This window comes from Henckelia pumila, chromosome 4 (assembly GCF_033568475.1).
Source record: "Henckelia pumila isolate YLH828 chromosome 4, ASM3356847v2, whole genome shotgun sequence".
Lineage (NCBI taxonomy): Eukaryota > Viridiplantae > Streptophyta > Magnoliopsida > Lamiales > Gesneriaceae > Henckelia > Henckelia pumila.
In genome coordinates this window covers 14,356,359-14,370,069 of record NC_133123.1, presented here as the reverse complement: position 1 = coordinate 14,370,069, position 13,711 = coordinate 14,356,359, and the positions used below count along the sequence as shown (strand labels likewise).

The 13,711-nt window shown below is 33.1% G+C and overlaps 3 protein-coding genes across 3 annotated transcripts; 2 read left to right on the top strand and 1 right to left on the bottom strand.

The window, feature by feature from the left end:
- Window positions 1-1,543: 1,543 nt before the first annotated feature.
- LOC140862985 (signal recognition particle 43 kDa protein, chloroplastic) lies at window positions 1,544-3,913 on the top strand. Its single transcript, XM_073266048.1, has 2 exons — window positions 1,544-2,719; window positions 3,549-3,913. The coding sequence occupies exons 1-2, from the start codon at window positions 1,622-1,624 to the stop codon at window positions 3,567-3,569; spliced, it is 1,119 nt and encodes a 372-aa protein (XP_073122149.1). The 5' UTR covers window positions 1,544-1,621; the 3' UTR covers window positions 3,570-3,913.
- A 278-nt stretch (window positions 3,914-4,191) lies between these two features.
- Window positions 4,192-6,020, bottom strand: LOC140860524 (protein IQ-DOMAIN 19-like). Its single transcript, XM_073263530.1, has 3 exons — window positions 5,784-6,020; window positions 5,421-5,714; window positions 4,192-5,326 (listed from the first exon to the last, which is right to left on the bottom strand). The coding sequence occupies exons 1-3, from the start codon at window positions 6,018-6,020 to the stop codon at window positions 4,778-4,780; spliced, it is 1,080 nt and encodes a 359-aa protein (XP_073119631.1). The 3' UTR covers window positions 4,192-4,777.
- Window positions 6,021-9,464: 3,444 nt separating this feature from the next.
- On the top strand, window positions 9,465-12,446 carry LOC140867596 (uncharacterized). The gene is made up of 6 exons (XM_073272662.1): window positions 9,465-9,625; window positions 9,862-10,023; window positions 10,811-10,885; window positions 11,020-11,145; window positions 11,268-11,360; window positions 12,219-12,446. Exons 1-6 carry the CDS (start codon window positions 9,526-9,528, stop codon window positions 12,293-12,295), a joined length of 633 nt encoding a protein of 210 aa, XP_073128763.1. The 5' UTR covers window positions 9,465-9,525; the 3' UTR covers window positions 12,296-12,446.
- The last annotated feature ends 1,265 nt before the right edge of the window (window positions 12,447-13,711 follow it).

Below are 13,711 nucleotides of genomic sequence, written 5' to 3'. Positions count from 1 at the left end.
CTTTATTTTAGGAAAATATATGCATGAATCAAATTATTTAGCTAAAACAAATAAAGTTCCTTGAACTTTTAAAACAAACATCGAAATAAGAAAATAGCTTTTGTTGCATTGTTAACAATCAACGTTTTAAAAAATGTTAGGCGGTAGACGAGCAGTGAGCTACCGCTTGGCGTCTAGCTGCCTAGGCGGGGCGTAGACGGGTTTTCTTTTAAAAACCTAAATAATTAATATATTAAGATATTTATGAGTTCTACTATAAAAAATAATTTTTATATCTTATATTTTTCAATTTTTTATGACATTATTTTAGAATTTTAATAATATAGCAATATACTAATATAGTCAATAGTCATAGATATTAATAAATATCAAGTCTTCATACATGTTATTTAAACATCTTCAACAAATTTTCAAAATATATTAAATTGATATCAAGTCTAAAAAAAATTGGGGGTTTGTTGCCCTTTATCTTATTTTAAGTTTTCTTTATACTTTAATTTTTTTTAAAAAAAAGTTTAAGTTTTTTTTATAATTACTGGGTAAACCGCCTAGGCAGTTGGCGTCTAGAGTCTAGACGGTGCCCAAGCGGCCAGTTAATCGGACGACGCCTCTAGCCACTAACCGGGACGGCAAGCCACCGTCCACCGTCTAGCGGGCATAGGCGAGAATTTTAGAACACTTTTGACAACACACGCCAAGAGTAAAAAGAATAAATTAAACTAATGAAAAGATTTAGGTGGAAAAGGTGTTTAGATATTAGTGTTGTGGGAATTTTTAAGAAACATTTTTCGAATTTTTTTTACAAAAGTTTTAAAAAAAAATTGAAAAGTGCTTTTTAAAATCGCTTTCAAACAATATGTTATTCAAAAACTCAAATACTTTTGTGTTAAATCATTCATTGATATTTAAACTTCCATTAAAATACATTTTTCTCATGTAACTCACACATTTTTCCTATTTTTTTATTTTATCGGCTAATTCATAGTTTGTCTATTATATCGCATTGTTTTTCCATATTAGTTATTTTTAGCATAATGATGTCGTGACTGAACACGTCAACAATACTAATTACAACGTTATCATTCATAATGACACATTAGCATTTCGATCGATTTAATTTAAAATGATGAAAACTGGAAAAAAAATACAAATTAATTAATTAAGATTATAAATTAATAATTAAAAATACAAAATTAGGAAACATGTATAAATGACCAAAAATATGATTATCAGTTTTTGTATTCACAAATTATAATTACTTTAAATTTAAAACCTGAAATGCAGCTTAAAATATTTATTTACCGAAATGGCGTCGGAAATTGAGATCAATTAATGAGATCATATACTAAAAATAATATCGAAATCATGCATCCAATTATTCGACGTATAGCACAACTCCATCTAAAAAAAATAGTTTATTTATCATTTTCTATCCAAACAAAATCAAGAGGACTTGATTTAGAAAAACACAAAAAACGAAGGAGCTAAACAGTAAATACCTTCAAGCGTGGATGGGATTTCTTATCCCCAACACCAACACGAACGTAATCTCCCATTACAGAATGCTTCAATCTTCTCACACTTGCACTGCAACTCTTCCCATTTACTCGCTCGATCTTCAATGAACATTCTTCAATCTCTCTCCCGCCTCAAGCCCTCTTCCCCTCCACTCACACTCATCCCTCTTCCTCTTTCGTCCAAAACCCACTTCCCAATTTCCGTTAAAGCCAGTCTTGACCACCCCAAGGCTTCCAATTTGCCGCTTTTCGCCACCCTCGAGAGCCGGGCGTCAGCAGCTGTTCCAGCTGAAGAATTTGGTGACTACGATGAAGGGGAGAGTTATGGTGAGGTGAACAAGATCATCGGCAGCAGAGCGCTTCGAAATGGCCGCGGGATGGAGTATTTGATTGAGTGGAAAGACGAACATGCTCCAACTTGGGTCCCTTCCGACTATATAGCCGCAGACGTGGTTGCTGAGTACGAATCTCCTTGGTGGACCGCTGCCAAGAAGGTGGACGCCGCTGCTCTGGAGCGGTTGATTGAATCCGACGATGGAAGGGACATTGATGCCGTGGATCGAGATGGTCGCACTGCACTTTTGTTTGTATCTGGGCTTGGGTCGGAGGAGTGTGTTAAACTTCTGGCGGAGGCTGGAGCCAATGTAAACCATAGGGATAACAGCGGCGGCTTGACGGCGTTGCACATGGCCGCCGGCTATGTGAAGCCTGGGGTGGCGAAGTTATTGCTGGATTTTGGGGCGGACCCGGAATTGGAAGATGATCGAAAGCAGACTCCTTTGGATTTGGCGAGGAGTATTCTTAGGGTGACACCAAAGGGGAATCCGGCGCAGTTTGCCATGAGATTGGGGCTCGAAACTGTGATAAAGGTATTGGAGGATGCAATATACGAGTATTCGGAGGTTGAGGTAATATTGGAGAGAAGAGGGAAGGGCGTGAATACCGAATATCTAGTGATGTGGAAAGATGGAGAGGCTAATGAATGGGTGAAGAAAGGCATGATAGGGGAGGATTTGATTAAAGATTTTGAGGCGGGGCTCGAATACGCAGTGGCGGAAAGCATTTTGGATGAGAGGGAAGGAGAAGAAGGGAAGAAAGAGTATTTGGTAAAATGGACAGATATGGAGGAGCCCACTTGGGAGCCTGAGGAGAATGTTGATCCTGATTTGATCATGGAGTTCGGGAAGGGACAGTCAAGTAAAGTAGGTGCCATTGTTGATTAACATTGCCTTTTTAGTGTGTGGAATGACTGATTCTGAATTTTGGCGCCTAATATTGTTGTTATGTTCAATTATGATCTTGGTAGAAATTTGTGACTGGATTAAAAAATCAGCTTTGATTCTTGAAATCAAATTTTCTTTAGTAGACAATATCTAGTGATGAATGTGTTTGAGCCATGAGTGTTCTGTTGTCAGCCCTAAGGGAGGAGAACTAACTAAATCTGATTTCTCACATGGTGCAAATGATGACCAGTTGACGCAAAATTGCCAACTTTATCACTTGCTCTATCTGGCCACTGGGATCAAGCTTGTCTTCTCCCTTGAGGACAATTACTTCTGGTTCAGGGGAGAGCCTCTTGTGGTCTGTGGGATACTTCGGCAAAGTGGAGATATATTAGCCTGTGTTCCAGGAAAGAGATTCGAGTTTTAGGACTTAGTTGCATCTTGTGGTTTATCCATCCATGCTGTATGTGGAAATAAATATATTCCAGAGATTGAAAGTCAAAGAAGTCCAAAATAGAAAAATGCAACTGTCCCATTGTGGTTTACATGATTCAAAGTTGATTCTCAAAGATTGACATCTAATTGCACGAGCAATGTGAAATGTTCTGAACGGAAAAAATGCATGGATTCTGCTTTCAATATACAACACTACAATAGTTTCATAATCTTGTAAACATAATTTAGTGAATGTGTGCATGGTAAAGCCATATAACTTCTTCCTGTGGCCCCGTCATTTCTCGAGGATGTCTAATTTACCGGCTCAGTTCAAATGAATAGCTAACTTCTATTCTATCATTCGTACCTGCAGGTTACTGAGCCATCATCTTAAATTCTTTGGGAAAAATCTGATCGATGCACCTTATTTTCGGGTATGTTCGGAATATATTGCAGACTGCATACATTGCAACTTTGCTAAACAAAAAATTGTGTAGCAAATTTCTTTCTCAACTTCCATATCTGCCTGTGCACCCGAAAATAATTACTTCAATACACTAATGGCAAGAGGTGTGATTCCTGTGAAGTATGATTTATTTGTCGAGATCCCTAGCTGAATTATGTAATCATAATCGGAATTCGTTTCATTGAAAGTCTGTGCTGGCAGTGCTGCGTTTGATTTAAATGCTTTACTTTCTTTTTGTATGCATTGTGTTCTCTTGAGTTACCTTTAGTTCCCATGTATGTGATTTAATGTAAAGTAATCATCTTTTTCAATGAGCAACTCTATATGGTGTAGGCGGTCGATTATTTATTAGTAGACCTTATTATTTTATTTATAACAAATTTGAATGATAGTTTGTATTTTACACTTAAAAAGTGTTTTTAATTACTAATTGATATATTATAGTCTAATTTTTCAGTTTTATACGTGCATATTAATTTGATCGACGTGCATGATTTGTATAATTATACGAAAAATGGTTGCATAAGCGTAAATTAATTGTATACTTGATCAGATTTTGATATTTTTAATTGATGTAAATTATGTATATACGAATGTGGATATGTATACATGCGTGTCCTAAACTTCAAAAATCTACTTCACCATAAATGCATTGGCGCAATCCACAATGCAGCCTATTACAGTAGCATAATTGGCAATCTACTTCTTTTTTCTGTTTAATAACATCTTTGAAATGTCTTTAGCCAATAAGTCGGGCAGCTCAGGAATTCGAAAGAGTAGGATAAGAGGGTGTGTGAAAGGATGACTCACTTGAGGGAATAATTTATATTTTTATTATTTAATCTCTGAAAGGGGAGAGAAATCACCCTTGGGTCTGTCTCCAATCATACCAGAAGAACTTGCAAAATGTTGTCTGATATACACTTTCCTGTGAAGTGTTTGATCTCCTTCAGCTGTCATGGAAACGAATGATACTCAATTTTGTACTCGTATGAATCTTGCCTCTACCTTATTAAGTTTGTTTCCTGACCGGGTTGGATACGGAAGAATCAATACAAGATAACAGGAGGCTGCAGTTGAAAGAACGAAACGAAATCAAGGATGGCTTAACAAGCATCTAGAAATGAATTTCTAGATTAAGTACGAACACTTACCTCGAATGGGATGAATGATTTAGTCTTGTCATCAGTGGATTTGCCTGACTGGTAAATCTTGATCAACCAGTGGCGCTGATTTTTGCGGCCTTTCCAGTCCATTGATGATGATCGTCTGTTTTCCTGATCTTTGATGGGTAAAGGTCGTTGCTTAGGTTCGCTGTGCGACCTGGCTTTTGCTTTTGATGATTTAGTATTGCTCATGTAATTTGGTAGGAAGCTGGAGTCGGAAGCGACATGATCTGGGCAATTTACTAGCCTAGGAATAAATGGTTTGTTTTCATGCCAAATCGAGAAATGTTTGGAATTTGTGGGTGCTATTGTCTCTTGTCGCCCATCAAAGGACGTGGAACTCGAATTTGTGAGGGATAATGCTGACGGACTGGGACATGGATTAAGCTCGTATTCTCGCTGCGAGACTGAGAGGCGCCTGCAACCATGGTCTTCAACTCTTTGAGCTTGTCTGTGATCCATGCGCTCACTTATCCTCCGAGTAAGTACTTCCCTTGTTCCATGATCAACCCTGCTCACCTGTAATAAAGTCGATTAAGATGAGTAGGAGCAGTTGAGTGTTTGCAACCTCTGAAACAAAAATTTATGTCAGCCAATTAATGATCGGCTACACATAAATTTTTGCAAAACACAGATGCAATTTCCAGAAAAGAACTAGACACATACATACTCTGACCTGTCTTGCAAGCTGAGCATCAGAAGCTGATGTTTGTTCATATGATATGTTTATGGGTTGGTCTGTCATCTGAACCCTTTGCATTCGGGCGCGAACTTGAATCGCCATCACGGCATGCATAGACCTTAGAACATAGTTCATCTGTTTCCTTACCAAGTAACCCTTCACAAGGGCTTGCAATTTCACTAGCCCTCTTAAAGCCCGCAACGCTCTCCTTGCCTGTTCATATCTCTACCAGTTGAACGCATGATTCACCAACAAAAAAGGAGGAAGTTCCGGAGTAAATATGAATGCACGTACCAAGTAAGATCGATATGCGGCTTGTATTTTGGTAGCAGCTGCATTAGTTGATGGAAGAAGAGGAACAACGACGAGGTTTTGGTCGCGTCCAAGCTCCGCGGAATCGAAGGATTTATTGGTTTTGTGTGATCGTTTGAAGCTCCATCTCCGTTTTACTTTAGGCCCTTCTCCTGCATTGGCCTCATGTGTTCCTTTCCCCAGTAACAAATTTCTGACCCATTTACCTGCCTTGCCCATGTTTAGATTATACTAATCAACACACCGAAGTGTACAATTCTGAGATGGGATTTTAAAAAATAACACATATATATATGTATGTTATCTAATTAATTAAGAGAAGTTTTAAAAAATATAGGCCTGCAGAGGCTCTCCCTTTGAACTGCCATTTGCCACTTCTCTGTTGTTGAGACTACTTCACCTATTGGGTTTGTTTACTTGATCGAGCCGGGAAGTAAATGAGCAAGGGATCGAAAACAATGATATACATGAACAAACATTTAAAATGTGCAAAGAAATAATCTCTCAATTATATTAAATTCAATAATGAGTTGATAATATATATCCTTAAAATAATAAAGATTATATTTATTATAAATAAATAAGGAAAAAAGGCATGAATGTCAGAATGTGGAATACATAACTAAAAAAATAAAACATATAAATTTAAGTTGGTTGATTTACCTATTTATTATGAAAATAGATTTTATATATTAAAATAGAAATAGCTTATTTTTTCCGACAATTAGAAATATAATGTATTTAATTATACTTATATTTATACATTAAACACTTCAAATTCCAACTTTCATTATAGATGGGAACTGTTTTGCTTGCTTATTCTAGACGGCCAGACATTTGACATGAACTATAAAGAAATATAAGACATTGACCGCTATGTTTAATCGGGTGTACAACGAGTTTTTCTATACTACATCGGATGAAATTCACTCGGTGGATATTGATCATTCATGGTCCGGGTCCTACATGCAGGGTCCGTGCTCCACACACGAATTGTGTGGGTCCCGGACCAAATGAATGGCAGATGCAGCATCGGATGTGCTTTACCCAGTGTAGCATAGCCCGGGCCGCTATACAACACATGTGACATATCATTGCATCCAGTGGCATAACAACCTTTGGATCAATGGACTCTTCATGATTTTATATGGAGTTTTAGGGTTGGTCTTGAGAAAATTGAGATCTCATACGAAAAAAAAAATCTCGACTCCACATTAACTTGAAAACTTAAATATAATAATAATAATAATAATAATATCGTGTTGGTGTGTTAGTTTATCTCACATTAGTGGGGTAAATAGTCTGAAACTTTAATATATAGACAAAGACAAATCTTTTTTTTTTAGCTAGCTTTTGGGGTTGAGTTAAGTTCAAGTTCATTTCTTAACATGGTATCAGAGATCAGGTTTTGACCCTGGCCTGTCTTCCACTGATATGTGTTGGATGTTTTATAGTTGAGTCATCCGTTAATATCTTCACACTCTAGTCATTTATTTCTTAACATATTGTAATCAAATTAAACCTTAATGTGTAATTGTAAAGCTACGTATTAGAAATAATGTACATGATTTCTTATTATACTTATTAAAAAACCAATATTATATAAAATACACACTACTTGTAATTTTTATAAAAGCAAAGTCATCAACTAAATCGTCATATGAAATATCATCAATTATGTTTTTTCAATGAAAATAATCGTTAAATCTCTTGACTTATTGTGGTATTTAAATAAAATTTTAATAATTTAATTTGAAAAATCTTCTTTTTACGTCACAATTTTATTCTCAATTTAATTTAATTAAAATTAAACATAATTCAAAAGTTATAAAAGAATAAGAGAAAAAAAACTTGTGTGACACTAAGAAGAATTGAAAATGAGAATTAAATTTGATAAACCTTACACAAATTGAAAGAAAGAAGTGATTAACTAATGGTTGTCGTGTTAGTCATGAATATCTATTCCCAATTATCTAATTTTTTCTATAATATTAATAAAAACAATATGGATATTATAATTTATAAAAATAATTGAGACACTCTTTTAAAGTGAGACCTTGGAGCGATCGCTCGGCCCACCCTCTACAAGAGCCGAAAGCCTATATGGATTCAAGGACTACGTTGCACCAGGAGACACTAAGTTTCAATCCCAAATATAATTGGTATATATTTATGCATGTATATCTTTGAATAGGGATGATATACCGTACCATATCGTATCGAATATTACCGAAAATTATGGTATAAGAAAATTATATGCCGATATCGTATCGAAACTCTTCGAAAATCGGTATATCGAAATTTTCGATACATATAAGTATCATACCGATCATACCAAAATTTTACGGCATATCGAAATTTTGATACGGTATCGGTATATATCGTTTTATAAAAAAAAATATTATATTTATAAATTTTTTGTTATAAATATTATATATTTTTAATTTTTTTATATTGTTTCGATATTTCGGTATACCAGTGTATACCAAAATTTTCAAATTTCATATACATACCGAAATCTTCGGTATACCGAGAATTCGGTAAATTCAGTACTTTTTCGATACGGTAACTCCGGTATATCGAAAAATCGATATTTTTCCCTACACTTAAATTCTTGAAGAATTGAAACTATAACATCATTGATTGCTTAAATATAAACATCATATCTTGCGAAGCACTCTAAGATGCCGAAATTATCCACAAGAAATATCACCAAACCTTCATAAATTGTTTCCATTTTGAATTCTAGACCAATTTAATTCTGTTTCATACGCGCATAGACATAGATAGTAGATAGATAAATATATAAGTGACTCACATATAATAAATTATTAATGAATTTTTTTTTTTTGAAAATAAATTATTAATGAAAATTAAAATTGCATTGTGGTCCTATTTGTTTGTCGAATATCACTCTGCGACCCATCAAATTTCATTCTTATTTAATTACTAATTTACTATCTCTCTCTCCGACTAATATTTCTGACATGACATCGATATATATGCAGTGCACATTCCAAATAAACTTAATTAGATATAAAATTTATTAACGTAAAAAACCAAAATATCAAAATATCACACATGAGACCAAACTTATAATTATAATTACTAAAAACAACAATCGTGGATGTAAATTAATATTAATGTTCCATGTGTAATCCACCCAAATAGTACTCCACGACGACCTTCTGGAATCACAGTACGTAGTTTTCCAATTAGCCACCCTCGAGAAGAGATGACCCATTCCATTTCCTCTAAAATAATATAATTAATTTATATGTCTACATTTACATGTACATTTTCAATATATATCTAGTCTCTGACCTTTTCTCCACCTACTAATTAACACCCAAAAGTCAATAAATCAATTGAAAAGCTAATAATATACACATATTTATGCCATTCATGCAACTAATTAGTTTGAATAAAGTTGGCATTAATTGATAAATATCACAATTTTAATTTTTATATGAAACTTGACCTTTGGAGAGACTTATACCGCTGTTATATTTGAAATTAGTGCACAGGTCGGTCCGAGAAACTTCTATAAATTAAGAAACTTCACAAGTCAATTAAGCCCAGTTAACATCCGTGATCTCTAACTATATATATATATATATATATATATATATATATATATATATATATATATATAACCAAATCCAGACACACATAATACAATTAATTATATTATTATTGTAAGATTAATTCATAACGAAAAATAATGGGTTTCTTCAATTTTCAATATCGTTTTGTAACAATCTTGGTATTTTTATTGCCCTTAATTACAATTACGGAGGCTGATATTCTTGATCCCTTCTACGGTAAGTAGTTCTATCAAGTTTCTCAATAGGATATTCGATCATTGTGTTTCGGGTTCCAGCAATTTTATATACGCGATCGAGACGATCGAGTTTAGAACATATATATATCCTAATTAATATGCATAGGAATATTTTATATTTTGGGTGAGATATTGTTGCATGTGTTTGCATACATATATATAAATTATAATGAAATGAATTACTAGCTAATTTTGTACGTGTTTCAATTAATATAGATAACATATGTAATGAAGTGCAATGTGGGAAGGGAAGCTGTGAGTCAGACCGGAGTTACCCATTTGGGTTCAAGTGCGAATGCGAGCCTGGCTGGAAGCGCACCAGGCTTAATGATTCCGATGAGCAAGCTCTACTCTACCTACCTTGCATCATACCAAATTGTATGTATCTTTATACGTTTTGGATTTGAATCTTCTGCAGTGCACAACGCGGTTTTAATTGTTCACGTGGATCGATCCTACGTGCATGAAGTCCAGTACTTGATCCAACGATGGTGTTTTACGATGAATTTCATGATGCTTCCATATAATAATTTGTCACCAAAATCAAAATCCATGATGAATTAATGCTAATTATCTTTTTATTTAAAAAATTTCGAATATTTCGAGTAGAGCGAGCTAGGCCGGATTATTGGATATATAAACTCGGCCTTCATAGAAGGAAAAATAAGTTTTTTGGCCCAGTAATTTTATCTCCTTTGGGTTTTGGTCCATTAATTTTTTCGATGTGAGTTTTGGTACACTAACTTTGCATTTTAAGTGTTTTTTGGTTCAACTGCATATGTGTCAGCTTCTGATTGGTCCACGACATCATTTTGGACCAATAAAAAATTGACACGTATGCAGTTGGACCAAAAAACACTGAAAATGCAAAGTTAGTGTACCAAAACCCACATCGGAAAAGTTAATGGACCAAAACCAAAACATGAATAAGTTAATGGACCAAAGAACTTATTTTTCCTTCTTAGAAATATTCAAACATAATTAAAATATGTATATAGTGATGAACAATCAGATTAATCATTATGTTATGATAAAATATCTGAGATAATTAGTTTTATTGACTTTTAATTTAATTTAATAGTAACCAGTTATATTAACCTTTTCTTTTTAATTGAGAACTATATTATATGAATATTGTTATAATAATTGATTCAATAATACGCAGGTTCCCTTGATTATTCGTGTATGCCAGCAGCTCCTCCAGCTCCAGCAGTTCCTTACAACTCATCTTTCTTCGATCGTACGTGATTTTTTTTTTTTCAAATTTAAAATCAAATATATATTTTTATTTAATTTGTTGGATAAATAATTAATAATTAAATAGTGCGTAATTATAAAATTAAATATAAAATCTGTGCGCTTAATTCCATGCAGCTTGCTATTGGATCTATTGTGGGGAAGGGACATGCACGAAGAACACAACACGCACACACATATGCCAATGCAACACTGGATATTCAAATCTCCTCAATATCTCGGCATTTCCATGCTACTCCGATTGTAAGATTTTTATTCATCATATTTTATATATATTTTCATGTATCGATTTTATATTTCCAACTCTATATATATATGTACGTACGTATATATATAATACATATATTTTGATCGAATAAATTTAGGTGCTGTACAAGCCGATGACTGTCAAAGACTTGGAATAAGGGTGTCGAAATCAACCTCGGGTTCGTCTTCAAACCCGAATGATGATAGCGGAGGTTGGTTTTCGTTTTTGTGTTTTTTTTTTTTTTTAAATCATATGAACACTTTCACAAGATTAAATTCATGATCCTAATTTTCATATACATAGAATATATATGTGATTAACATGCTTTTAGTTTCAAATTTATTCAATAAATTCGAATGGATCTAGGGGTGGGTCGGTACGGTATACCGTATCGAAAATCGGATACCGTATACCGTACCGAAAAAATCGGTACGGAATTTTTCCATACCGATACCGTAACGTATATCGAATATACCGAATTTTCGGTATACCAAACTTTCGGTATGGAGAAAATCTATACCGTGTACCGATACCGAATTCAAAAAAAATTGGTATACCGAAAAATTATCGGTATACCCAAAAAAATTCGGTATACCGGCAAAAAAATCGGTATACCGAAAATTTTCATATGTATATTTTTTTAAAAAAATTATTTTTCGGTATTTCGGTATATACCGGTATACCGAAAAAAAAAATTTACCATACTGATATCGATACCGAAAATTTCGGTAATTTCGGTAATTTTTTCGATACGGTTTTCCGGTATTTCGGTATTTTTTCTCACCCCTAAATGGATCCATTAAAAAAACAAAAGACTAGTATATATGTCATCTTGCTCGATTAGGTTTGGAAATTCGATACTTTGTGTGTCACTTTCAACTCGGTAGAAATTAGACCAAAAAATTAATTTCAATAATCATTATTTTCTGAAAATAAATATTTATTTTAATTATCACTTGTTTTCATCATGTTACATGTATATATCTGAATAATAAATTATATATATATATATATATATATATATCAGTAAAGTTTTATAAATTGATTTGCTTTAATTTCATATGTGCAGCAACAACTCTTACGATGGGGATAATAAGCTGGATGGCTCTGTTGATTATACCTACTGCATTCATTTTCTATAAATAGGAATATTTTATTTTTGTATATTTTTAGATTATTTTTTATTTTTTCAGCATGTGAAATAAATTTAAATAAAACTCGTGTATAATAATGTTCAGACAGATATTATACTTTATATATATAGTGACGAGGTTTTGATTGTATAATATGATGAATAATTGAATAATCGTGTTACTTTATTTATTGTTATGCCAAAAGTACTTGATTAATGTTTTTTAAACAAATTATTGAATAATTAATAAGTTATGTTTCGGAATTTTTCAATATTCGAATGAATCATACGTACTATGAGACTAGTAATTGAGGTACACCTGATGCGTGTGCGACCTAATACATGAATATTTATGTATAATCATCTGAGCAGCCCTCTCCACATATATAATTCAAAAAGAAAGGAAGTGATTGAAAAGAGAAGGAAAAAAAAGATTGTAAATTGAAAATGATATAAAGAACATGGTTGATTAATGGAGGGTCACTTTTTATGAGGTGCTTAAATTTAATAAATTACTAGCTATCAATGCACATGTGATGCATGTGCTATATAATCAAAAAATATATGTAAATAAAAAATTGAGCAATGTTAGAAATAAAAAATATATCAAGTGAAAAGATGTTGATAAGTCGTTCTTTTAAATTTCAAATTGAATATGATAATGGATTCTATCACAGAAGAGAGAGAAATTTTGATATAGACTTTTTTGTCTTTTATCTATAAAAATGAATTATTATATTTTAAGGTTAGATGGGTAATTTGACTTTGGTGTCATATGAACAGACCAATTCGGTTAGTATAGGTGCCTCAAGATATATATATATATATATATATATATATATATATATATATAAGTACACAAGATATAGCTATAGTATTTTATTATTTTTATTAACATAAACATTATATTGAGTTGGACCAAAATTTATATATATTAGGGGCGGCTAGCTACCTTATGTTAGGCATCAATAATGCAAATTTCTGGAAAATAAAGAGTGGTGTGAAGAATCGGAAGATGGTTATTTTATTAATTCGACATGTATTTTTTTTTTTCAAAAGATCCATTGACACACACGCATATATTCAAAGGTGGAAAATGGTAACTGGCATGGACTGTTAGTTGGATCGATAAATCATACATCATCTAAAACGTCACGTTTCGATTGTTCTACTAAACAGATACAACCATACATCAGCTAAAATGTCACGTTTCGATTGTTCTACTGAACAAATACAATTATTGTACTCCGTCATTTTTTCTCACAATAAATCCTTGCAATTTGTTTGGAAATTAAGTTTTGATGTTTATAAACAAAAGTACAAAAAATACTAAACTGACTACCAGATAAACTAAAGAAAAGCTAAACCGAAACCATTGTAAGTGTGGTCTCATTGGTCAACCGAGCTAATCTGAAACTATTGAAAGTGTG